Source organism: Staurois parvus, unplaced genomic scaffold (genome assembly GCF_062004578.1).
Source record: "Staurois parvus isolate SC_StPar_1 unplaced genomic scaffold, SC_StPar_1.0 ptg000050l, whole genome shotgun sequence".
Taxonomy (NCBI): Eukaryota; Metazoa; Chordata; class Amphibia; order Anura; family Ranidae; genus Staurois; species Staurois parvus.
In genome coordinates, this window is record NW_028317846.1 from 3,475,515 (window position 1) to 3,502,407 (window position 26,893).

The 26,893-nt window shown below is 42.2% G+C and overlaps 1 protein-coding gene across 1 annotated transcript in view; it reads right to left on the reverse strand.

Moving 5' to 3' along the window:
* The window catches only part of CPAP (centrosome assembly and centriole elongation protein), a 102,267-nt gene that overhangs the window by 51,792 nt on the left and 23,582 nt on the right, over positions 1-26,893 (reverse strand). Inside the window, exons 4-7 of the mRNA XM_089666188.1 lie at positions 23,469-23,705; positions 12,963-13,047; positions 11,930-12,035; positions 4,284-5,850 (exon numbers count right to left, since the gene is read on the reverse strand). Coding sequence (XP_089522314.1) covers positions 4,284-5,850; positions 11,930-12,035; positions 12,963-13,047; positions 23,469-23,705 — 1,995 coding nt within the window. The remainder of the gene's footprint in view (positions 1-4,283; positions 5,851-11,929; positions 12,036-12,962; positions 13,048-23,468; positions 23,706-26,893) is intronic.

Here is a 26,893-nt window from a genome sequence, read left to right on the forward strand (position 1 = left end):
AGCCCTATATATGTTTCTAAGCGGAGACCGTACTAACCACGAACTAAATCCATCCGGGTGTTTCCAAATCAAGAGCAGTGGCTGGAAAAGTACAGACTCAGAACAAGATGCTGTGTTTAAAGCCTAAATCCAGGCACATAAAAAATTTATTCCTTGCCTTGAAGCTGTGCCCACACTAAAAGGGTTAATTTCTCAATTATGTCTAGGGAACAATAAAAGGAGATATACTTCCTGGATCCCCCCACAGCTATACTGTTCCCACGCAGCTTCTGCATCCCTGCGCTCTAGCAGTCTGGAGTCCTGACATCCACCCAAGCCAAAGGACAGTGCACCTCCAGATCACAGGGAAGCACTGCCTGCAAGAGGAGCGGAAGATCAGGTAAGTAAAATGGTTTCTCCTCTATCCTAGACAAAACAAGCTATTAAACCTTGAAGTGTAGGCACAGCCCCACTGCAAGGGAGACAATTTAAAGCCCACCTTTGGGCAGAAAAAAAAAATAAGTGACTTGTTGTCCCACAAAAATCCTCAGAGAGAGCTAAAGAGGGAATAAGGCCCCTTTCACACTGACGGTCTTATTGGGTCCGCCTGTCAGTTTTTTAGGTGGACCCAATTGGACCATCCATAGCTCTCTATGGAGCAGCAGGTGTCAGCGGACATGTGTCCACTGACACCCGCCGGTATCCGTTCTGATCCTGTATGCTAAAATCAGATGGATGGGGATCCTATCGTCCGGAGGAGCGGATTGGAATGACAATCTTGTGGAAACGGACAGGCAGTCAGTTTCCATCTGACCACCCCATAGAAAACAGCGAGCTGTGTCTGTGCCCACTCTGCAGCAGCGGCGTGGACAAATACCTGTCATCTGCCTGCTCGCCGGGGATAAGCGGAGAGATCCTCTACTGAGCACGTGGATTCACTGACAGGTCCACCCCATCTGAAAGGGGCCTTAGAGAGGATAAGCATAAATACAAACAGTACTGGGTAACCCTACTCACTTAACACTGTACTGGATCCTTCCCTTTGGGGTAAACATGGTATTAGAGTGCTCTGCTATGTCATCACACAGGGCTCCCCTTACTCCTTTAATGTACTTAAGAGTATTTAATTTACAAAATGGCATGTTCTTATGCTTTTTACAGCTACAACATGCACTAGCTGCTCAATTCCTAGGCCCTTTGACTTTGCAATTAGATCATTTGGAGAGGTTATTGCTGGATGCGTATCTGTCTAAGCCACTTTCCTCCCAAAACTCGCAATTGCCCCCCCCCCCCACCTTACTTTACCCAGGATATCTTTCCTCTTCCATAAATGGCAACTTGATATCCCTTCTTCGTCTAAGGATGACTGGGAGGATTGCCTGTTGAAATTTGTACCTACCATGATATCTGCTAGGGATCAGTCTCTCCGATTGAAATTGATTTACCAAGTGTATTATACACTGCAAAGGTTGGCCATGATATACCCTGACAGAGCTCTGGACTGTGTGGAGCTGATGTCGGCTCATACTTTCATGTCCTTTGGACCTAGACTTCAGCCTTTCTAGAGCAGTGTTATAGCTTCTATCAGTGGGATTTGTAGTCTCGCTCTTCCAAGTGATCCTCATTTTTTTTTTTTACTAGGGCTTGTGGATATAGTAAAGCCTACCAAGTATGAGAACAAGTTAATGTTTGCAGCTTGCTACGCCAGAAGGGAAATACTTCTTAAATGGAGGTCCCCCACTTCTCCCAAGAAGGTGAAGCCATGCTTGTGTCGTCATCTTGTTGGATTGTGGTAATGTGGATTTCTTGGCATGTAAACCTGCACAGTGGAGTGCTTTTTATTGTAAGTGTACTACCACTTCTCTTATTAAATATTTTATATGGAGAACATTATGAGCTCTTTTTTCTATTCTATGATGGATTGATATTGCTGGGAATGTACGGGAACGCAGAAGAATTAGACCTGGAGTCTCTATATGCCCTTAAAGGGAAAGCGCATTTGACTGCCTGTTGGTTCAGGAGTCAATTCCTAAAGTTGAGTGGCCAATTCTTCTGGTGGAGGTGGTTTTTCACATGTTGGTGAATACATGGACTGTAAAGAATCACGAAATCGGTGATTGGGAATTGTTCATATCACATGGATTTGATGGACCTTTATTTTAAAAACATTGCACGTGTTTTGATTATGATTATTTTATTTATAACTTAATTTTGCACATTAGGTTGCACTGCACTAATTTGTACTTGGATAACGTATTAGGTTATGTGAAAGGCCTATAGGTGTTCAGCTTTTGCATCCTTTTTATACAGATATTGATTTAGTTTTTGGTTTTCATTTGGATGACAGCGCAGATTGATACACTTTGCACAGTACTTAAAAATATCCACAGACAACATTTTAAAAGCCTTTACAGGTTACCAGTTTACAGTTACACAGGAGTTTTGGAGCCAGAATTATTGCTTTCACTCTGACATTCATGGCGATACCTCATATGTGTGGTGCAATCGCCACTTACATGTGCACGCAGGACCGAAGCACACATTTGCCTTTATGCATGTGCACAGGGGGAAGGGAGTGCTGTAAAGAGATTTTTTGTTAATTTTAGTTTTGGGGTTCTTTTTTTTATTTATTTAAACACTGTACCTTTACATTTTTGTTTTAGAATAAGTTTTACTGAAGCATGGCACATACAATTTTCATAAAGTAATACACCAAAAGTTTTTGGATCAACATTATTGCGATCACAAGGGATGAACATGGTCCCCCTGGTGAGATTTGGGGTCTACTAGACTCCATGACCTCTCCTCTAGTCCTCAAAGCAGCTGATCGATGGGATGGGGAATCTTGGTAAGGGCGGCAGCGGAGGGGGGAACACTCTTTTGCCGCCTCTAAAAGTAATCCTAGTGGCTATACAGCTGCTGGATTACCTTAACACAGTGTACAGAATCACAGGATGAAAAAAACATTGCTGGGGTCATGACTGTATCTGCAGTCATGATCCTTGTATAACCGATTCAACCCACCGCCATTTATACATTGCAAAGGGACAGGAATTGGTTAAGTAATCTGTAGAAGGGCACACCTTCCTATGATAGTCATGCAAAGAAAGATCGATAACCTGTTGATTCTGATTTATCCATCAATCACAGGCAAGTGATGGCAAGATTATGTCCCCGTCGTACCCACCCTTTGTCTGGTGTGCCCCTCTTCCAACAAGCAGAGTGCACAGGAAAGCAACATAGTAATGTGTCCTGTTCTGATTCCTAACAGTCCCCCTCTCATGTCCATACCTGTGCAAAGATCATGACTTCAAAGTCGGGATCCACCCCAAGGTCTGAAGCAGCACCTGGCCCAGCCTCTCAGCGAGCCACTGAGAGCCTGAGCCAGATGCTCCCTCCACAGCCCAGTGCTCCAGTGAGTGTTGCGGGGGCAAAGCAGAAAGCAGTGAATGACGGTCCCTGCTCTCTGTTCAGAGTGGCTGTGAGAACTCAGCGATCAGGTGATTTTTTTACCTTAATGTAGGGAATGGATTAAGGTAAAAAATGTCTAGCCTTTGGAACCACTTTAGGGTAGTCGGTATTGAAATCTCAAATTACTTAGACCTTTTTTATGTTTCTGCTTAAATCTATGAAAAAGGGGAGGGGGGATAAGTATGTCTTTGACTAATTCAATATGTTTAAGTGTATTTTGAGTCCTGTGTTAAGACAGAAGTAATACAAAGTAAGCTCAATGCTAAGATAGATTGTAAAGCAAGAAAGTGATTTGACTCTTCACTTGGCCTCTGCATAAAGCTGTATATGCACTATATGAATCGTATCTGGTTCCTGAGTTATAGGACGAATTTCACTATATGGCTGGCTCTGTCAGACATCTCCTGCCCAATTGAAGGAGCCGTGCAGAAAATTTGTTGGCTGAACAGTGACTGCATCCAATCAGTCAGGTATTTTGACAGGAATCAGCTGCAGCTGTCAAATAGTCAATAGTCACAGTAGTAGATTCCTCCACCCACAGAGAACAAAACAAAAGTCTGAGCAAAAATAATTTATGTGTATGTACCCAGTTTTAGCCTCTTCTACCTGTTCTCTCCTTTTACTTGCTCTGCCCTTCAGCTTATCAGAATTGTTTTAAACCAACATCTATCCCCTGCTCAATTGCCTGAACTAATATAATGATAAAAACTTTATAAAAAACATGCAAAACTGGTTGTATATACCTACCCAATGCTTTTCCTCCCTTGCAGCACACTGCTCCATAACAGGTTCACTCCAATAACATTGTTCTATTTCTTCAAAAATGACCTTACCTGGGCCTTCTTGAACGGGTATATATTTAGGCACAGCCCGAGATTCTGGCTTTGCTTTTGGCTTTAATGCTGGGAACAGTTTCAACATCAGTTCTGATGCTGGAGGGTCAGGGGTAGCAGCAGTTCCAGTCTTCATTGACTCTCCCTTTTTTGATGCCATTTTTCTAGTGATGGCTTTGTTTGGAATGTCTGTAGGGCTTTTGCTGGTATATTCCGATGGAATAAACTCCTTGTTGGCAAACTTGCTTTCATAAACCCCTTTAAGGCTTGGTACGTTGCCAAGGTCATCCCACGTCCTTTCATCATCAAACCCAACTTCATTTTCACTAGAAGTAGATGAGCTGTCATCTTTTAGAGATACTTTGCTATTTCCCAGCAACGTTTTGTCCTCATTTTCTAGATCCCCTCCATCTGACAGGTCCAGGTCAAGATCTCTACCTTTAGTTTCCTTGTTAAGTTTTTTTGAAGGGCTTTTTGGTTCATCAGTTTTTGGGTCATATTCTCTGCTACTATCCTCACTTTCTAGGTCTTCATTTTCACTTAAACCAGAGTTGTTGTGTTCATCCGCTGAAGATGCATAGTCCCCCTCACTTGTAGCAAGCTCGGAATCCTTAGCAGAGATTTTAATTTCAACTTCAGGACCCCTGGTTATTTCATTTGACATCTTCCAAGCCTGTTCACTAAAACCAGCAGTATAGGTACTACAGGTAGGTTTTAAAAGACATCCAGACTCTTCATATTTCTTGTTCAATCGGCCACCATTTGCACCCCTAGTATTGCTGACCCCTTTTTCCTGATGCTTCTCTGCAGATTTAACAGGAGTGGAAGACAACCTTCGCTGTGCATTACCAAGTAGATAGTCTTGATCAAGTAGCTTCTGTACAAATGAGGAGTTGCTGGAGAACGATATGTCCTCGGCAGCCTGTTCTAGAAGGAGGAACTCACTTAATTCACAGTTTTCCTTCTGTTTCTCCCTATCCCACTGGGTTTTCCTCTTTTGGAAGGAGATTTCAAATGACAATTCTGCTGGATTAGAGCTCTCCTTATGTAAGTCACTGATATGTGTAAAATTATTTTGATTTCCTGTCTCTTTAACCTGAGAAACTTGTTTCCTTAGTGGTTCGGATGATTTAGATTTGTCAACATTTTCTTTATCTGTTTCCGAACTAGCATGCCTTTCCAGAGTCACAGAACTTCTACCACTTGAGGTAGATTTGTTATCATGCTGGCCATGTGACAAAGCTGTTCTGTTTTTTGCGCTATTGTTTTTAAACAGTTTTTTAAAAACAAATTCACTTTTTTCTTTGATGGCTTGATTTGTTGTTTTAGTTGATCCAACATTATTTTCTACTCCTTGCTCTTTAGTTAACTGAGCAATTTTCCTATGGAGTTGAGCTTTCTCAGTTTTGGGAGGAACTGCAGTCTCCAACAGTTTTTGAGAATTTGTTTTGATCTCTTGAGGTTTCAAAAGTTTCCTATTTCCTGTTTTAAATCTGGCCAGACCTTCGCCTCGTCTAAGAAACGGTCTTTTTAGTAAAGGTTTTCCATTTGCTTGTCCTTCTGGGCTCTATAGTACAAAAAAAAAAAAAAAAAAAAAAAGTACAGTAAATATTTTTGTACTACTGAAGACTATTACCAAAAAGCAATGTGTACATCCTAAATGACCATATACACCCCCCCCAAAAAAAAATTACAAGTTCCTTATTCCCCCATTAGCCCTGTTGAGCGATGCCATACATTATTAAATGAAAAAAAGTATTAAAAAAAAAAAATGAAATATAAAAGGGCTGTACTAGATCACTACTCACCATATATTGGTGGAGGTTGCCACAGACAAAGCATGATTAGTTACAATGATCCAAGACAAGCACAGAAAACTTTCTGGGTGCCTAGCTTAAAGTGTATGTTATGCCAACATTTCTAAGTCCTGATATGTGTCTGTTGTACCAAGCAATTGTATAAAAAAGTATGCTGTTCTCTGCATTTCTTCCTTTGTGTGCAATCCCTGGTGATCCTGCCAGTTCCCCTGCTTTACTATTTCAAACATGCAAGAGTATGGAAGCACATCCATCCCTGCATGGTCAGTTCTGCTTCTTTTGCATTCAAAGTCATTTATCAGCAAAATAAAGCATGGAGATATCGATGGATGGGAGAGATTGCTTTGAATATTCAAAATAAATTAAACAGGGTTTTTGGTTTGTGCTGCTCTGATGCAGTGGAGTTTCACTTTAAAACCTCCTTACCCTGGTGAAGAACAAGAAAAGCACAGCCATCTCCAAGACCCTGTGAGCTGAGGTTATGGCAACTAAAAGACAACCTTATTATTATTATACAGGATTTATATAGAGCCAACAGTTTGTGCAGCGCTTTACAAAATGAAGGTAGACATTACAAATAAAAAACAAATTTGGTACAAGAGGAAGCAGAGGGCCCTGCTCGTTAGAGCTTACAACCTAGGAATCCTCAAGGAGTGACAAGAAGATCACTCTGAGAAGTTCAAAGGAAAAGTCTGCAAAACAGACAAGACCAAGTTAAGGTCCCACAAAGATAGCACAAGTGGAATAATCCATGTGAAACCCTTCATAAAAACATTTACCTAGGAATGAGACACAGTAGGTATTTGAAACAGAATGGCCAAGGTTAAAATGTGTCGCTTGATGGTACTATAAAGCGATTCTAAAGGTTATTTTTTTTTTTGGAAAACAACAAACATGCTAAACTTATGTGCTGTGTGCAGTGGTTTTGCCCAGAGCAGCCTGGATCCTCTTCTCAGGTCTCCCGCAGGCTCTCCTGGCCCCTCCCTCCCATCGGATGCCCCCACAGCAAGCAACGTTATATGGGGGCACACACTGCCCTGTGTGTCAATTCACACATGGAACCGTGGCTTGGCTCTGCCCCCTCTCCTTATTGGCTGACTGTCTGTAATTGGCTTCCGCTTGCTGTATCAGGCAACGAGGAGGCAGAGACCCAGGCCAGTCGAGACGGTTGTTCACATCGCTGGATCTCGATGAGGCTCAGAAAAGTATTAAGGGGGCTGGAGGAACTGCTGCACACAGAAGGTTTTTTACCTTCATAGAATGCATGAAGGTAAAAAAGCCTTGAGCCTTTACAACCACTTTAAAGACAGAGACAACTGCACACACTCTTGGGCTTCAACAGCCAGGTTGTCAAAGCCAGCAGCTGTAAAGCAAAATGAAAGATCAGACCTTGCGACAGAAAATCTGGCAAATCCGAAGAGCCCACAGCTCATCTACCAAGATATTAACGATATCTCCACACCATGATTTTTTTGGCCAAGCAGATGCGATCAGATACACGAGAATGCCCTTTACCCTGCACAGCAGGTGAAGAAGACGCTGCAACAGAGGGCAATCATAGATAATGGGATTCACCAGGGCATCTGCCGCAAACACCTAAGAATCCTTGGTTCAGGACACAAACTTGTCCAGTTTGTCATTACATGTGGACACCAGGAGATCAACATCTGGTGTTCCCACCACAGACAATCTTTGTGAACAGATAGGGCACATTCTCCCAGATTCAGCTGTTGGCAGTTGACAAAGTCCACCTGCCAATTCTCCACCCCAAGAATGTGCATAGCAGACAGGATCAGAATGTGAAATTCTGCCCAAGACAGAATCAGGTCTGCTTCTTCCTGAGTGGCATGAAAACCTGCCCTCCTTGAGAGTTGATGTATGCCACAGCCCTGGCATTGTTGACTGCACCCTGATAGGGAGACTCTGAAGATAGACAGACCAATAAAGGATAGCCAGTAAAATCACCTGAAGTTTCAAGATGTTGACTGGCAGCTTCCGCTCCTCTAACAAACACATTCCTTGAAGCAAGAACACCTCTCCAACTCAACAGGCTGGCATCCCTTGTCAAGACCTTTCAATTCCACATAAGGTAGGTGTCAGGAGAAAAGCCAAGTAAGCCCGGGCAAATGCGCCAATGCTCAATATGGACGAGCAAATTCGCGCAAAATTGCACATAGGAGAACAGCGCGTAATCGCGCACTCCTGTGCGCGAAAGCGCACAGGCATGTGCAGGGCACGATAATTGCTGACACTCAGTGGCCTTTATAAGGACTGCAGCTCTGCTCAATAATTGCTGTATTATTGTCAGCCCTGCGTTCCCGTTTATACTGCTGATTACATGTTACCGACCCAGAATGACCCTGACCTTGCTTTGGCTCTCTTTTTGGCGGTCTACCCTGGCTTGATCCTGACCTTGCTCCTGTCTGCTGCTCTGCATTTGACCTTGGCTTGATCCTGACCTTGCTCCTGTCTGCTGCTCTGTGAATGATCCTGACCTTGTGCCTGTCTGCTGTTCCGTATTGACCCTGGCTCTGGCTCTAGCTACTGACTACTCTACTCATCCTCCGGGATCCACGTGTCCTCTGAAGAAACTCCTCCTGCATCTGAAGCACCTACGGGTTCCATCGCATCACCAAACAGCTACACCACTGGAAACCCTTGAGCTGCGAAAGGTGGCACCAGTTTCTGACCTGTAACCTTTCTGTTCTTGTTTAAAGGACAGAGGAATACTCTTTCGCACTGTCCTCTTCTGGATGCAGGCACCCAAGTAAAAGAATTCACCCTCAAGAGCATAACCTCTCGGTTTGCTTCTTGCTGAGATGTTCCGCAGACCAACACTTAGGCAATAGGATTTTTCTCATGTGGACAGACATGAAAGCTGCTGTTTGGAATATTTCAAGACATCCAACTCAAGGTTCTTGGAAAATCTTACAGAAACTGCAAGATTGCAGGATCCCCTGGGTCCGATTCTCTGGAAAGGAGCATATGCTTTGCCCAGACCTTAAGGGTCCAATCACATTATGTGCAGTTACCTACATTTTTCCATACTGGATGAACCCAGCTAACTGCAATGGCACATAGGAAACAATAGTTTTCTATGTGGCACGTGCACACTAGAATACTGAGTTTATATTAGGGATGCACCGATACCTTTTTTTTTTTTTTTAAATCGGCGAGCACAAGTACCGATACTTTCAGTCAAGTACTCACCGAGTACAGATACTTTTGTGTCAGTACTTTTTGCACCGTAAAGAATTGCATGTTCTTTGAATGGGAATGCAATTCCTGTCCAAATCACATGCGGTTTCCCAAATACGCCTGTGTGAAACCAGGCTGTCATAGCCGAGTTCACACAGAAGTGCAGAGAGATTTCCTGCAGCGTAGAGTGGGCATGTGGGGATGTATACCATTGTGGCAGATGCTCCATATTTTCAGCTGTAGGAGAGGAGCGAAAGTGGCGGGGATTTGAAATCCCCGCCACTTTCTTGCTCTCCTCTCCTTGCAGGGATGACAGTTCAGGCTAGAGAGCTTTTGACTGGTCAGCACAGTCACATGGACCTGTGCTGACCAATCAGATGCTGTCTAGCTCACACGGTCATCCGTGCAAGGAGAGGAGAGAGAGCTGCTTCACAGGTTTGGGGATTTGAAATCCCCACCGCTTTCTCTCCTCTCCTTGCAGCAATGACAGTACGGGCTAGACGACATCTGATTAGTCAGCACAGTCCATGTGATGGTGCTGACGAATCAAAAGCCCTCTAGCCTGAACTGTCATCCCTGCAAGGAGAGGAGAGAAAGTGGTGGGGATTTCAAATCCCCAGTTTCTCTCCTCTCCTACCGCTGAGAATATGGAGCATCTGCCTCCATGATACTTGCCCACATGCCCACTCTCCGCTCAGCATGGGATCCCTGCAGGGAGGTTACCCACACCACTCCTGTGTGAACTCAGGCTATGACAAGGCTGGGTCCGCACAGAAGCAGTGGGGAAACTGCATGCGATTTAGATAGGAATCGCATTCCTGTTCAAATCACATGCTAATCTTTGTGGTACAATTTGCATTAACACAAATCATACCACAAAAGTATCGGTTTCTGGTATTTACTTGTGAAAATACTCGGTATTGGCACAGATATCGGTATCAGTGCATCCCTAGCTTATATATTTTAGAGATGCAAGGTAAAATGCAACATATTTGCATTTTAGCACACGACAACACTGAAATGCTTGTAAACAAGCATAAACAAATTGCAACTTTCACCCACAACGGGAACAGAAATGAGGTCAGAGAAAATATACTGGGAAAAAAAGCAACAAAAAATGCCCGAGAGGACCCTTAAAAGAAAGCCTCTAACCTCTCACCCGTGGCATCTTTAAAGATCGGAACTTCATCCACCAGGACTGTTGGGGTCTGATTCAAATGGTGGGGTCAACAGCCAGAGAGCCCCATTTCTAAAAGAATTCCTCCTCCATGTGGTCCTGCTGAGCAAAATAACTACTTCAGGTGAGCCCACTTGGCACACATCTCTTCCTGCACGTAAGGGTGTGCTGGAAAATATGTTTTTGGGGGTTTTGGCAGCCACTAGGACCCAACTCTAGTGAAAATAATAGACTGATCAAGCAAGTCTATTGTTCTGGTCATCCCCTGCACTGTGTCCGCAGTCTCTGGTCATCTCCTGCACTGTGTCCACAGTCTCTGGTCATCTCCTGTACTGTGTCCGCAGTCTCTGGTCATCCCCTGCACTGTGTCCGCAGTCTCTGGTCATCTCCTGCACTGTGTCCGCAGTCTCTGGTCATCTCCTGCACTGTGTCCGCAGTCTCTGGTCATCCCCTGTACTGTGTCCGCAGTCTCTGGTCATCCCCTGTACTGTGTCTGCAGTCTCTGGTCATCTCCTGTACTATGTCCGCAGTCTCTGGTCATCCCCTGTACTGTGTCTGCAGTCCATTGGTTCAGAATATTTTTTTTTTCTTGTTTTTCACCTCTAAAACCTAGGTGCGTCTTATGGTCAGGTGCGTCTTATGGAGCGAAAAATACGGTATATGTGTCTCAGAAAATTCTACAAATACCAACAGAAAGGCAATAGCAAAAATACTGATGATTGTTCCGGGAAATTATATTGCAGCACTGCCCGTATGCTTATGGACTGGGACATATAATCTTACTGATTACTGCTTTGTCACTGTATGACCAATGTTATTAGATTTGTTTGTCACGCACAAATTGTGCGTTTATTTAAAGAAAAAAATGCAAAAAAAAAAATCTAAATTAAAAAACATCTGATTAAAAAACAAGAAATGTAATTTCTTTTCTTTAAAAAGGTAGGGTTAAACATAGTTTGTGATTTTCCAATTAAATTGATTAAAATGTCGTAAATAAAGGATGATTAAAAAACAGCTGCCCAAGGCACCAACCTGTCGGTGCTCTATGGTGAACACAGCAGTGTCCATTACTAATACATATCCCATGCTCTGCAAACAAGGTGTACAACTATGTGAACACAAATGACCACACTATGAGCCTACAGATCACAATCACAGGGTATAATTCTTATACTTACCCAAGCAGAGGAAACAGACTGGGGGCTTTGGAATAAATAATACAATTATAAATTATTTTTTTCCAACAGCACTTAATTTAAGAAGTATGCTTGTACATCTTTCAAGGTATGTAATTAAATAAAAAAAATGCACCAAACAAACCCAAATACATTCTCGTGTTGCTAGTTCATAGCTTCCAACACTTTATGAATGTAGATCAGTCTGTAAGTCAGATAAAGCACAGAATGTGTCCTACTTTGGAACAAAAAAAAACAGACTAAGATGTGTGTTGGTACCTCTTTGGGTTTGGTTTGTTGAAGTCGTTGTTCTTCAAGCCTCATTTGTTCCTCCAAGAATTCTTCAAAAGACGTCTTTCTCTCCTTAATGCTGGAGACTATTGGTCTTGAGAAGAGAACATAGATTATAAGGCTTCTGACTTGTCTATAGCATATAGGTTACATAGGCTAATACACTCCCAAAACAACAATCATCAGGCCTTTATTAGCTGCTAATAAAATATTAGATAAAAAAAAAAATCAATATTTGAAACGTTCCTTGCAAGTATTATTGCTTTTCTCAAAATACCTACTTGAATGGAATTTCACAACAGTGATGGGTTGATAAGCTCTTTACCATCTGTATCTCAGTCTTTATAGAAAAATAAACTGAATTAACAATCATCTGTATGGATGATCACATACATCATTTTTTTATACCCAGCAACTATCCACTAGATGGATAGTGAACGGGTGTAAACAGACATGTCTGTTTACATCTGCCTCCCATAGAGAACAGTGGATGGCCCGATCTTGTCTGCCTGACAGGTGGACCTAATCGATCTGATCGTGTGAAAGGGACCTTACATTCTAAGCAATATGTGCTTATATCCATTCTTGCCAATTGGTGGCCCCTTAAATTTGTCGAAGGAAAATTTGTTCACTTGTCTATTTCTTACAGGTATTATTAGTATTTTTGTGGGTTATGAAATGCTTACCACCAGGTAGATTGTAACCACTTTGCAAAATTTAAAATTATATACAGCAGAGCTGAATATACTGTATATTGTTTTAAACCAAAACTATTTTGATAAATCTTTGTTAGTCATTATCAATCAGTATAGTGAAATTGGATATCAAATAAGCTTTGACTATTCTCTGTAACTCACACCATATGTTCAGCTGACCAGTTAAAGTACAGAAGTGAACATAAAGCTGAACACCACTAACACCACTATCAGTAACACCACTATCTGTCTGGAGGTAAGGCCACAATTAATAATAAAGAACCGATACATCCTGCCTTTTCTGCAAGTCAGGGAAGAATTCTCACCTTTCTTCAGCTTCAACAGGGTTCTTCCTAAGCCACTCCTTTGAGGAATCATCATGTGCTGACTCTTCTGTGTCACCTTCATCACCTTCAGCACACAAAAAAAAAACTTTATACATCGCGAAATAAAAAACAACATTTTAGGTAATAAAACACACCAACGAAGAGGAATCTTGACCATAAAATTCCATATCAGAATACAGTACAGGGCACAAGCAAGATTGAAATTGCACCTGGTAAAACATGAACAGAAGACCAGGTGATGGCTTAACAGGGTTGGCAAACAAAGATTTGTTGCCTAAAAGCCCAGAATGCTCCAACAGATCTGGTGGAATATGTGCGTAACAGCATAGGAGGTTGCGTTTGTTTTACAGCGATCAAATTCCTTATCAACCTAGCAATGGTGTACTTTGAAGCAGGGTGTCCCTTCCGAGGACCAAAAAGAGAACAAACAGGGAAGCAGTAGCTTTTAGGTACACTCTAATGGCTCTGACAAAATCCAGACAATTAAGAGACTTCCTCTGGATGTTTAGGAGAGGGCTCAAGCATGCCCTCATTGAAATGGAATGCTGAAACCACTTTTGAAATGAAAGATGGTCTAGGGCATAATATGATCTTGTCATTGAGAAGTAGGAGAAAGGGCACTTTGCAGGAAAGAGCAGCTAGCAGATATGTCTAATAGCCATAATGGCAGCCAGAAAAGCTACTTTGGCAACTACTTTGGCCACAACCTCTTTCTCGGTTGGCTTTGAGGAAAAGGTTGTGGCCTCGAAACGCGTTAGCCAGTTGGTCATCCAGGGTTCCATCGCATGGACTCAGATACTGCTTGGATATATTATCTTGTTCGGTGTGATATGCCTGTGTTTTAATGTTCATTGTGAGTATAATACTTACGGTACCTTGTTTTTTCAATAAATATTTTAAACGATAATGCACTAGGTCGGTGCGCTCTTTTTGTTTTTCTATTTGCATTCAGTGAAGTTGGACCACCCCGGGGTCTGTTGAGGGCAGCAAGCAGTGCATGTTTCAGAACATCCTTACTGGTTCCACTGAGTCCATTCCCAGCGCAGGAGAAAAGTGTTGTGCTGTGTTGTATTTGCCATAAGTGGCATGCCCTGATCCATTAATGTCTCTTTTGGAATACCTACACGACCAAATACCCGGACAAGCTCTCTGGCAATAGTCTTAGCAGAGGTATTATGCAAGGGAATGGCTTCCGTATACCGGGTGGCATAGTCCAGTATAACCAGTATGTGCTGATGGCCCCAGGAAAACTTTACTACTGGTCTCACTAGATCCATGCCCACTCTTTCAAAAGGCACTTCAATTATTGGTAAAGGTACCAGTGGACTGTGTAAAGGGGGCAAAGGTGCAGAATACTGACACTCTGGGAATGACTCACAATACTCTGACATCTGCATGTAAACCTGGCCAAAAGAATCTCTGGGTTATTCTCTCCTTAGTTTTCTCTATACCCAGGTGTCCACCCATTATATGACCATGGGCTAAATCTAGTACCATCCGGTGAAAGGGTTTGGGGACCACTAGCTGCTCCACCACCTCCTCCCCTTGCTTTACTACTTGATACAGCAAGCTATTTTTAAAAGCCATGTAAGGAAAAAGACACCCCTACACAAGTTTCAACCAGTTCCCCATCAATCATTTTAATGTTTTCTCTGGCTCTATTAACTGTGGAGTCTTTCAGTTGTACCGTACAAAAATCCTCTTTTCTGACCTCTAGGACAGGCACCACATTCTGTCAACTCTCATTAGAGCCAGAGATAATCTCTTGTTCAGTATCCTCAACCTCTGGGTTGGAATCCAGCTCCTCCTGCTCCCCATCCATTACAGAGAAAGGGAAAGGATCTACCCCTTCCTTAGACACAACAGTTTCCACTTCAACTTTAAGTCAAAAGGGTCAGGAGTGAGTTCAGGTGTTTCCCCAGCAGGGGGAGCTTGGTCCTCCTGACTCCTCTCCTTTTCCCACAACCTCCAGAAATGGGGAAAATCTCTCCCCACTACGGCATCTGAAGTAGTGAGGGTACCACTACCACTGAATGTGTCACAGGGCCCCAGAGAGTATCAATCTCAACCATAGCAGTCTGGTAGTTACGTGTATCACCATGTATACAAATAACCCCAATAGTGCTAGGGTGTAACCTTGCTGGGTTTACCAAATCACCTTTAACTAAGGTCACAACACTACCAGAGTCTAGCAGAGCAGTTACTGGCTTTTCATCAATTGAAATCACACACATTTGCTTTTCCATTCGTTCCTGACATGCTGCAGCACATACCACCTGTGCAAAAAGAGACATGCGTTTTTCTAAATAAACAAATATTTTCACATTGCTTAGGTTCATCATTTAGGGAACAGTTCGTAGCGATATGACCTAATGCATGGCAACAATAACACTATACATTCTGCACGCAGACTTCTAAATGGCCTCAGGGACCTTCCTGACCTATTTGGCCAGTCTCCAGGTCCTGAGCCCAGTCTTATTATCTGAAGCAATAGTCCTGTAATTTTTCCCTGAGCCTTTTACCCCTGGAACAGTCTTCCTGGATCCCCTGGGCAATTTTTCACCCCTGGCAATATTGGGGTGGGGCACGGATGAGTGCAACAAGTCCTCAGTAGCTGTATCTCTCTCCACCAGGTCCACCAGCTGGTTTGCAGTCTCAGGGTCTCCACGGCCGACCCACTTCCACAAAGTGGCAGGGAGTGCACGTAGAGATCGGTCCATGATCACACGCTCCACAACCTGAGGGGCTGACAACACCTCTGGCTGGAGCCACTTCCTGGTGAGATGTATTAAGTCAAACATCAGAGTGACTTGTCAGTACTGTAATACAACTGATGCACCCATTGAGCCCGGACTGCAACAGTGACGCCCAGGTGTGCCAGGACATCAGACTTCAGCTTTTCATAATCCTGGGTGACATCTGGTTCCAGGTCATAATAGGTCTTTTGGGGTTCACCTGTCAAAAATGGTGCAAGCAGTCCTGCCCATTGCTCTTTTTGCCATCTTTCCCAAACAGCAACTCTTTCAAAAGTTGTAAGGTAGGCTTCCACGCCATCTGCAGGCGTCATCTTTTGCAGGGAGCAGGGTGGCTTGTCAGTACTGTAATACCACTGATGCACCCGTTGAGCCCGGACTGCAATAATGACGCCCAGGCATACCAGAACCTAAGCCTTCAGCTATTCATAATCCTGGGCAACATCTGGTTCTAGGTCATAATAAGCCTTTTGGGGTTCACCTGTCAAAAATGATGCAAGCACTCTTCTCCCATTGCTCTTTTTGCCAGATCGAAAGGGAGAAAATTTGTTGTAGCCAAAACATCCACAGTATGATGAATAATACCCCAAGTATTAAAGGAATGGTTTATAAAAGACACATTAATGTCTGGCAAATGTTCTCCCTCTCGATGTGTTTGATTCCGGTCTGTCAGTTTATGTACCGATCTACCTATATGTATCCTTATATTATCGTTGTCCATTGGCTGGATTATCCATTGATTGTCATCATATTATCTCTATTGCTTACTTTGCATGTTTGCTATGTGATTTCTGCCACTTTTTTGCAGATATGGTGTGGCTGGAGCACACCTCGGCTTAATTCCTCCCCCTCCCCTTTTCCCCTTTTATTCCCCCCCCCCTTCTCCCTTTCCCTCTCCCCATTCCCCCCATCCATGATCTCTCAATTGAGGAGGTTGGGTGTGGTATAGGATTGGCCGAGGGGTATTGTCATGGAGCACCAGCATCGTTGTCTTGGCTTTGGTCAGCAGGAGGCCGGTGACGCCGTGTTAGCTGAGCTGGGTGTTCCGCGCATTTGATGTGGGTCGACCCAGTTCACTGCACGGCAGTGTCTGGCCACCTACGCCAGTGGTGGCTGACGTTGGCCGGGTGTCGCTAGCGGCGTGTAGTCCCTGATAGTGCAACTCGAGCAAGCAATCAACTATGCGTGGCAAAGCACTGCCAAAAGATATCCGGGATAAAGTTGTGGACAGGCACAAGCCAGGAGATGGATACATAAAAATTTAAAAGGCTTTATCAATGCCCAGAAGCACAGTGGAGTCTATTATTAAGAAGTGGAAGGCATTTGGTACAATACAGACCCTCCTTGGATCAGAATGCAGAATGTTGCTCTAAACTGGATGAAAGAGCCAGAAGGAAACTGGACAGAGAGGCAATCAGGAGGCCTACAGCAACTCTAAAACAGTTGAAGAAATTTATGACTAAGAGAGGTCATTGTGTACATGTGACAACAATATCACAAGTTCTCCACAAATGTGGCAAGTCTGGGAGGGTTGCAAGAAAAAAGCCACTCCTCAAATACACCTTGGAGATTCTGAGGCCACATGGAAAAATAGCGGTATGCTTAGATGAGACTAAAATTTAGCCATTTGGCCTCAATTCTAAATGATATGTCTGGTGGAAATCCAGTACAGGTGTTTTTCTGCAGCAGGGACTGGAGCACTTGTCAGGATAGAAGGAAAATGGATAGGGCAAAAAACTGTCAAATTCTTGAGGAACGTCTGCTGTCCTCTTTCAGAACGTTGTCAATGGGAAGAAGGTTTACCTTACAAAATGACAATGACCCAAAACAAAAATGACCACACATTGGTTGAAGAAGAAAAGGGTGAATGTCCTTGCATAGCCTAGTCACAGCCCAGACTTAAACCCCATTGTAAATCTGTGGAATGACTTGAAGACTGCAGCCCACAAACGGTCACCATCAAATTTAACTAAACTTGAGCAGTCCTGCAAAGAAGAGTGGGCAAATATTGCAAAGTCTAGATGTGCAAAGTTAGTATCTATCCCAACAGACTTAAAGGCTGTTATTAAAGCAAAAGATGGTTCAACCAAAACTGAAACAATGAGGGGAGATACTTTTCCCAACTCACCGATTCTGTAAAAAAAAAAAAAAAAAAATTCTTACATATCGGTGTTATATCTTTCACATGAATATTATAAGTTGCACTGAGTAAATACAGCTGGATAAAGCAAAAACACTGTGTCTGCCTTCATTTCAGGCTGCAAAAGCAACAAAAAGTGATTCTTTTCTATACTCAATGCATAATATATACATACAGTTCGGCCATATATATTTGGACACAGGCACATTTTTTGTACTTTTGGCTCTGTATGCCACCGGACAAAATTAAAATGAAACAATCCAAATTAATTTGAAGTGCAGACTTTCAGCATTACTTCAAAGGGCTGAACATAAATATCAAGTACAAATTTGAGGAACTGCAACAGTTCTTATACACAGTCACTCCATTTTCAGGGGCTCAAATGTCATTGAACAAATTAATATAATCATAAATAAAATGTTCATTTTTAATATTTTGTTGAGAATCCTTTACTGGCAATGACTGCCTGAAGTCTGGAACCCATGTACATTACCAAAGACTGGGTTTGCTCCTTTCTGATGCTTTGCCAGGGTCTAACCTCAGCTGTCTTCAGTTGTTCTTTGTGGGTCTTTCTGCCTTTAGTTTTGCCTTCAGCAAGTGAAATGTATGCTCCATTGGGTTGAGATCAGGTGATTGACTTGGCCATTGCAGAATATTCCACTTCTTTTCCTTGAAAAGCTCATTGGTTGCTTTTTGCAGTGTGTTTTGGATCATTGTCCATCTGTACTGTGAAGCGCTGTCCAATCCACTTTGCTGCATTTGGCTGAATCTGGGCTGACAGTATATCTCTAAACACTGCAGAATTCATCCAACTGTTTCTATCTTATCAATAAACACCAATGACCCAGTAACACTGGAAGCCATGCATGCCCATGCCACCACACTGCCTCCACCATGTTTTACAGATGCTGTTGTGTGTTTTGGATCATGAGCTGTTCCAAGTCTTCTCCACATTTTTTTCTTCCCATCATTCTGGTACAGATTAATCTTAATTTCATCCATCCAAAGAATGCTTTTACAGAACTGGTCTGGCTTTTTTAGATGTTTTTTGGCAAAGTCTAATCTGGCTTTTCTATTCTTCAGGCTTATGAATGGTTTGAAGTCTCATGAAGTCTTCTCTTGATTGTAGACTTTGACAATGATACGCCAACCTCCTGGAGAGTGTCCTTCACTTGTCTGGATTTTGTGAATGGGTTTTTCTTTACATTAGAGTGGATCCTGCAATCATCCACCACTGTAATCTTCCATGGACGTCCATGCCTTTTTATGCTACTGAACTCACCAGTGTGTTCTTCTTTTCTCAGAATGTACCAAACTGTTGATTTGGCCACTCCTAATATTGCTGCTATCTCTCTTTTGGATTTGTTTCATTCCTGAAGTCTTTCACCTGCTTATTTGATGAAGAAATAATGAAGGAGTAGCCCACATCTGGCCATGAAACAGCTTTTGATTCAACTGTCCAATTACTTGAAAAAAAAGGGGGGATGGCTACTCATAAGAGCTGTAATGCCTAACACACACACACTTGGAGTTTGTTATAGGCCACCCAGTGTTAATGAGGAGGTGGAGACTCAGCTCCATGCACAGATCGAAAAGGCTGCAAGGGCTGGAACAGTGATAATAATAGGGGATTTTAACAACCCGTAAATTTACTGGAGTAATGGCACTGTAGAACAGTTAGGGCTCATGTACACTGCAGCTGCTAAACTGACATTCAGGAGCTGCTGAGCTTTATGTTTTCCTATGTGTCCATGTACACATAGTTGTTTACAGGTAGTTGAGTTTACAGTCGTTTTCTTGAATGCACCAAAATTGAGTCCAGTAGATTTTACCGGCGTTTCAAACGCCAAACGGTTAACTGCGTTTACAAGCGTTTGCGTTTAGATGCATTTTTGACAGGTCCATATCCAGATGCTGTCCAGAGCCTTTTTTTCTTCATCACAAATGCATGCAAACTGTTTTCCATATATTCAAATGGACAAAGTACACCAGTGCAGTCAGTTCCAGGTTTTGCGTGAAGGAAAAAATGGTAGAACGTGCTGCATTAGGCTCCATGTACACGGGACACTTCTGAACAATGGAAACTGACTGCTGGAAAATGTAGGTTAAAAAAAAGTCTGTTTAGCCACGTTTGCATACCGCGTTTATGAGCATTTGCGTTTAGAAGCTTTTTTAAAGATAACCTCAGGAGGCCTTCCAAAATGCCCAGAATACACTGAAAAAACAGTAAAAATTTTACTATTTCAGACATTTTGAGAGAAATAGAGGGAGCAGAAGCAGAGAGAGCAATATTTGTTGAGATTAGCTGTCTTTTTTTTGTGGTGTTTGGATGTGTTCCAGCTCATTTCTGTGAAGAAATTATTGCAGCAGTGTCTAACATATTTTATTTCATATGAAACCTCAAAGTATGGTGTACCAGGTCCGTTTGAGTCCTGGGAAAACGCTTTGCATGCATTTTTCATGATGAAAAAAGGCACTGGACAGCATCTGAAAATGGAAGCGCTAAAAAAAATTTTCAAACACAAACGCTTATAAACGCGGTTAGCCGCGTTTACAAGCAGTGACCATAACACGATTTAATTTATGGTTAGCTGTAAACAACAAGTACATATGGGAAAACTAAAACCACTCAACTTTAACCGCTTGCCCGCTGCCGTATAGCAGAAATACTGTCCTACCCGCGCCACCATTGGTGGTTTCAGCCGTTGGTCATCAGGTCCCGGCCGGTGACTCCTCGCCGGCACCCAGCGATCGCCGAAAGCAATACAAAGCAATGTTCTTACACAGTAAAACACATAAACAGTAAAACAGCACACGGTTAACCCTTTGATCGCCTCAGATGTTAACCCCTTCCTGCCCAGTGTCATTAGTACAGTGTCAGTGCTTCTTACTAGCATTGATCACTGTATTAGTGTCACTGGGATGTCAGTGACAGTTAGTTCCCACCCAGTGTTAGGATGCCCGCCGCAGTCTGACTATAAGTCACTGATTGACGCCATTACTAGTAAAAAAAAATAAAAAATTCCAGTATATATATATATATATATATATATATATATATATATATATATATACACATACACATACACATATATATACATACACACACTGCCATTTGTAAAGACAATAACTTTCATGTAAACCGAATAATTTACATGTATTGTGATTGTTTTTTTAGCAAAGACATGTAGCAGAATACATTTTGGCCTAAACTTCTGATGAAGTTTTGATTTTTTTTTAATTTTTCACAATATTGTTTTTTTTCTCTAAATTGACGGTCTTTTTTTTTTTTTTTTTTTTAAATAGTGCAAAGAATAAAAAAAATGCCCTGAAAGAACGCTCTATTCGTGGGGGGGGGGGGGGGGGGGGGGGAAGGACATAAAATTAATTTAGGTGCAGTGTTGCATGACCGCGCAATTGTCAGTTAAAATAACAGCGCCGTATTGCAAAAAATGGCCTGGTCAGGAAGGGGGGGGGGGGGGGAATCCTCCTGAAAACCTGACGACAGATTGTAAAAAAGATAGCATGACCAACCCCAAAAAATTCTTCAAATATATTAATAGTAAAAAGGTCAGGTCGGAGCATGTAGGCCCTTTACAAAATAATCTAGAGTGGGTGACTGGGAAAAAAGAGAAGGTACATTTATTAAATACCTTCTTCAGCCCTGTATATACAAAAGGAGCATGGGGTAGCGCTTGTCCATAATGGGCATGGTATTGACACAGCTCCAGATGATCCACATTGGCTCACAACTGATATGATCCAGAAATATTTAGACAGAAAAAAAGTTGAAGTATCTGGACCGGATGGCATACACCCACGGGTCCTTAAAGAATTGAGCTCTGCCATTTCAAAGCCATTGTTACTAATTTTTAGGGACTCTAATGACTGGCATAGTACCACTGGATTGGCATAAGGCCAATGTGGTGCCAATATTTAAAAAGGGATCAAAATCTTTACCAAGTAATTATAGACCTGTTAGTTTAACTTCTATATTTGGGAAGATACTGGAGAGTTTATTAAAGACCACACAGATGAGCTCTTACTGGAAAAAAAAAAAAACTATTTTAAGCAACAGACAGCATGAATTCATGAAAGACAGAAGTTGTCAAGCAAATCTGATTTCTTTTTATGGAGGAAGTGAGCAAAACCTTGGACAGAGGGGTGGCGCTGAATGTGGTATACTTGGATTTTCCAAAAGCGTTTGACACAGTTCCCCACACACGGCTAATGTGTAAGATAAAGTCTACAGGCTTGAAAAAAAATCAATATGTAAATGGATAGAAAACTGGCCTAAAGATCGTATTCAGAGAATAGTGGCTAATGATTTATACTCCGAATGGTCTAGAGTTGTTAGTGGTGTATCCCAAAATTCAGTGTTGGGACCCTTACTTTTGAATATATTTATAAACGATATAGGGCCTGGAATTATAAATACAGTTTTGGTCTTTGCAGATGACACCAAGCTTTGCAGTGGAATAACGTCCTTACAGGATGTCTCCAATTTACAAGCCAACCTCAATGCACTGTTAAATTGGGCAACTATGTGGCAAATGAGGTTTAATGTTGATAAATGTAAGATTATGCACTTGGGGGCTAAGAATATGCATGCATCATACATGCCAGGGGGAGGACAACTGGGGGAATCAATGGTGGAGAAGGATCTGAGGGTTCTGGTAGATCAAAATCTTAATAATGGCATGCAATGCCAAGTTGCAGTTTCTAAAGTGAGCAAAATCCTCTCTTGTATTAAAAGAGGTATAGACTCCAGAGAGAGATATCATATTACCCCTGTACAAATCATTAGTAAGACCTCATCTAGAATATGCAGTTCAGCTTTGGGCACCAATTCACAAAAAGAACATTGGGGAACTGGAGAAAGTGCAGAGAAGGGCAACCAAATTGATGAGGCATGGAGGAGCTCAGCTATGAGGAAAGATTAGAGGATCTGAATTTATTCTTTCTTGAGAAGAGGAGATTAAGGGGGGATATGATCAACATGTTAAAATACATCAGTGGTTCATATAGTGAACTCAGTGTAGAGCTATTCACCCTGAGGTAATCATAGAGGACAAGAGGGGGGGGGGGCACTCTGTACATAATATTCAAAACTGTACACACGACCACATGAGTAGCTGATTACACTTCCACACAATTAAATCTATACAGCTGCAGTAGGAATGTAAAGCAGATGCCTTCAGATACCTTTTAATGTCTTGCTTGAGGAGAGCCCTGGGACCCCTGAAACCCAGCACAATCTGTGATGCACATTCCAACATAGAGAAGGAAAGCCAATGGCTGGGTCACCCATTTATAACTCATTTCTGACACTCATTGATTAGCAAGTCCAAAAGTGAGATAAGATACTGTAGGTGGCAGGGGGACAGGCTGGCTATTTACTTTCCTGCTTATCAGAGCACTCGGTTTTGGTGAGAGCAAAATATTGGTACCCACATTTCAGTCATGGAAACTCATGCACCCAAATTAATTTTAGAAAATGTAAAACATATCCATAAATCTAATACTATAGAATCAAGTACTATATATGCAAAACACCCCGATACACAGAGATATGCACTTAAAAATACTCACCACTATAATCCTCTGCAACCTCCTCCTTTAACAAATCCTCTAAAGTTTTGGATTTCTCCAGACTGTATTCTCGAGCCAGCAAAGAAGATGGCCGGGATGAACTCCTAGACAGCTCATGCTTTTTGTACAAGTAATCTCTAGGGATGTTTCCACTGACTGGAGACATAAGACGAAACAGACTTTTTTGCGATACGGAGCCGCCTGTATGTCCTGATATGAGGTTCTGTTGGTCATCTTCTGTCAATTAAGATACAAGGTCAACTCAAACTTCAATTCACTTAAAAAGTAAATGCATAATAACATTTTATTACATGGAGAATATGAACAAGCATTCCCTGTGTTGGTCCTTTCCATCACCAGGAGCCCTAAATACAATAAGAGTTCTTTCATTGCACAGAGCACAATGACAAAGGAGAAATTCTGGCGAGATGAGATTATTCCAACGTGATACAATATGGATTTTAAACAATATGAATAATGTCAGATGCCCGAAAGGCAAATGACGTGTTTATGTAACTTTTATACGTATAACTCCGTGCTGGAGACAGGCATGGGTTAAATGTAAATCAACACTGTTAAAAGAATAAATCATAAAATGCCAATAGACATAACCAAGAAAAGTCTCTGGGACATTCGGTGTCAGATGGCTTTGCTCTATAGCATGGCTACTGCTAAACTCTGCATGCAAGACAAAAGAGAGAACAGGAGGTGCAAGCTAAGTGCAGTAATTGGATGCTGTATTTAATGATATAGGATTAAAAACACTCACAAAAGGCAAAAAAAAAAAAAAAAAAATGACAAGCTCATCTGTGTAGGGGTATGAGGCCACTCCTCTCTGTCCTACAGGTACCGCGTCCATACACCTAGGGTGCCATGGATGTAAGCTGGAACAGTGTGGAACCGTGTGAGCCGCTCCAACGCCGTCTGGACCAGGAAGAGTCGGTGCTACCCAGTGTGGAACACACCAGCGGGAGTGATGTCACCGGAAGGGGCAGAGGGCTGGGCATAGAACACAGAAGACACAGAGAACACAGGCTATGCGCTTGGAGCCTCTAGCTCCCTCTACCGGCCTGATTGTACATGCATTGAAACCTTAAATAGCAACAAGCTGTCATCCTGGGACAACAATACTCAGTAACATTAAAAGGGGCAGTAGAGAAATGGTGCTGAACAAGAACTCATCTATTAAAACAATATATAAAGAAGGGGAAATGTATAAAGAAAAACAGATAAGAATAAAATAAAAAAAGAAGAATGACAATAATAAAAGTTGAACCACATAAGCATCTGTATGAAAATATGTACAACATGGGTTGAGTTACAATATATGATGGATAATGAGAAATGCCTTATTTTAGAGAAAATAGGAATAGTACAAAGATACTCCCAGACTGTGTGTGTGTGCGTGCGCGCGTGTTATTTTTTTCACATTCTTCACCAACGCACCACGTGTGTAAGATAGATATATATCTATATCTATCACACACACATAAAAAAATACAAGGATATATGATAAAATCATACATAAATATTAGTACTAGATGCGGATGTCAGAAAATGTTTTTTTTTTTTATTATGGCCCACAACAAAAAGGGCACCCAGGGAAGAAGGGAATTAAGACCCATAGGATTCATATAACATGTAGACTGTAGGGGTCCAATACCATAAAGATGTGGTAGAGATTGAAGAAATGTGTTATATATGTAAACTGCATGAGATCGAATTAACCGCTTCCCGTCCGCCCTATAGCAGAAGTACTGCTACAGGGTGGCAAGGGTGCGCAAAAGGACGTATATATACGTGATTTCGCAATTCCGGGTAGGGGGTGTGCGCGAGGTGTGCATGCTCTCTACCTGCTCCATCATTCACAGCCGCGACTGTCAATCACTGGGTCCCGGCTGGTGATTGCCGAGCAACTCTGATGGGGGAAGAATTGTTTGTAAACAAAAAAAGTTCTCTTTCTCCTGTCAGCTCCTGCACACTGCTTTGCATGGCTGTGCATAGCACAGCCATGCAAAGCACTGTGCTTACAGTGAAGCACAAACACACAGCCCCACAGTAAAAGACACACAGCACATAATTAACCCATTGATCGCCGCATGTTAACCACTTCCTGCCCAGTGCCATTAGTACAGTGTCAGTGCTTTTTACTAGCACTGATCACTATATTGGTGTCACTGGAGATGTCATTGACACCAAGTGAGTTCCTCGTGTCAGAATTTCTGCCCCAGTCCCGCTATAAGTCGCTGATCGCCACCATTACTAGTACCAAAAAAAAAAATAGTATCTATACCGTCTATTGTAAACGTTATAAATTTCACGTAAACCAATTAATTTATACATATTGGGATTTTTTTTAAGCAAAAGACATGTAGCAGAATATATTTTGGTCTAAATTTATGACTAATTAGATTTTTTACATTTTGTTCCTGGACATGTTTAATAGCAAAAAGTCAAAAATATAGTTTCTCAAAATAGTCGGTCTTTTTTTATTTATAGCGCAGGAAAAAAAAACAAAAAAAAAAAAACGCACAAGTGATTAAATACCACCGAAAGAAAGCTCTATTTGTGGGGGAAAAAAGGATGTAAATTTCATTTGGGTACAGTGTAAAATGACCGCACAATTGTCAGTTAAAATAACGCAGCGACATAACACAAACCGCTTCTTTAATTGATTCCTGACCGCCCTGTAGCAGAAACACTGCTACAGGGTGGCACAGGTGTGCAAAATCATATATCATACATATACATACACACAGACACACACACACGTAATTTTTGCTCCCGTGGTTTTCACACTCCTCCCAGATAGCGTCAGATTGCTCATCAGTACACCAGTAATCACATTTAACCCCTTGATTGCCAGGAAAACGCTCATACACAATAAACTTTGATTGCTAGTATAGTGTCTGAACAGGTCAATATCTTTGATCAGATCAGCACTATACCAGCGTTCACATTAGTATAGTGTCCCCAAAAATACAGCGTTAGCGGGATCAGCCCCGGTACCTGCCAGCACCTGTGTTTAGCCCCTACGCTTACCCCCCCTACTACCCCAGCAAGTGCAGAGTCAGTATGTCACTGTCACTTGATACATTGCACACAAAACCGCAGTGTTCGCAGAATCAGGCCTGATCTCTGCTAGCACTTGCTGGTAAATTTTGATGACTCTCATATACAGCAGAGTGCCAGTACTAGTGCCACTCTACCTTTTGGTGAACTGGCGAGCACCAGAGGCCAAGTACATCCTTGTCTTTCACATACCAGCGCTGCAGTATCACTTGGTGACGTGGCGAGTCCCATAAGTGCAGTACAAGCTGGTGCGGTGGCAGCACAAGTATTGTCCCGCAGCCACCAAGAATTTGCATACAGGCCCGTAGAGCCCCTAGTATCCTTCCGGATGTGCATGCAAATCCCGATTGGCA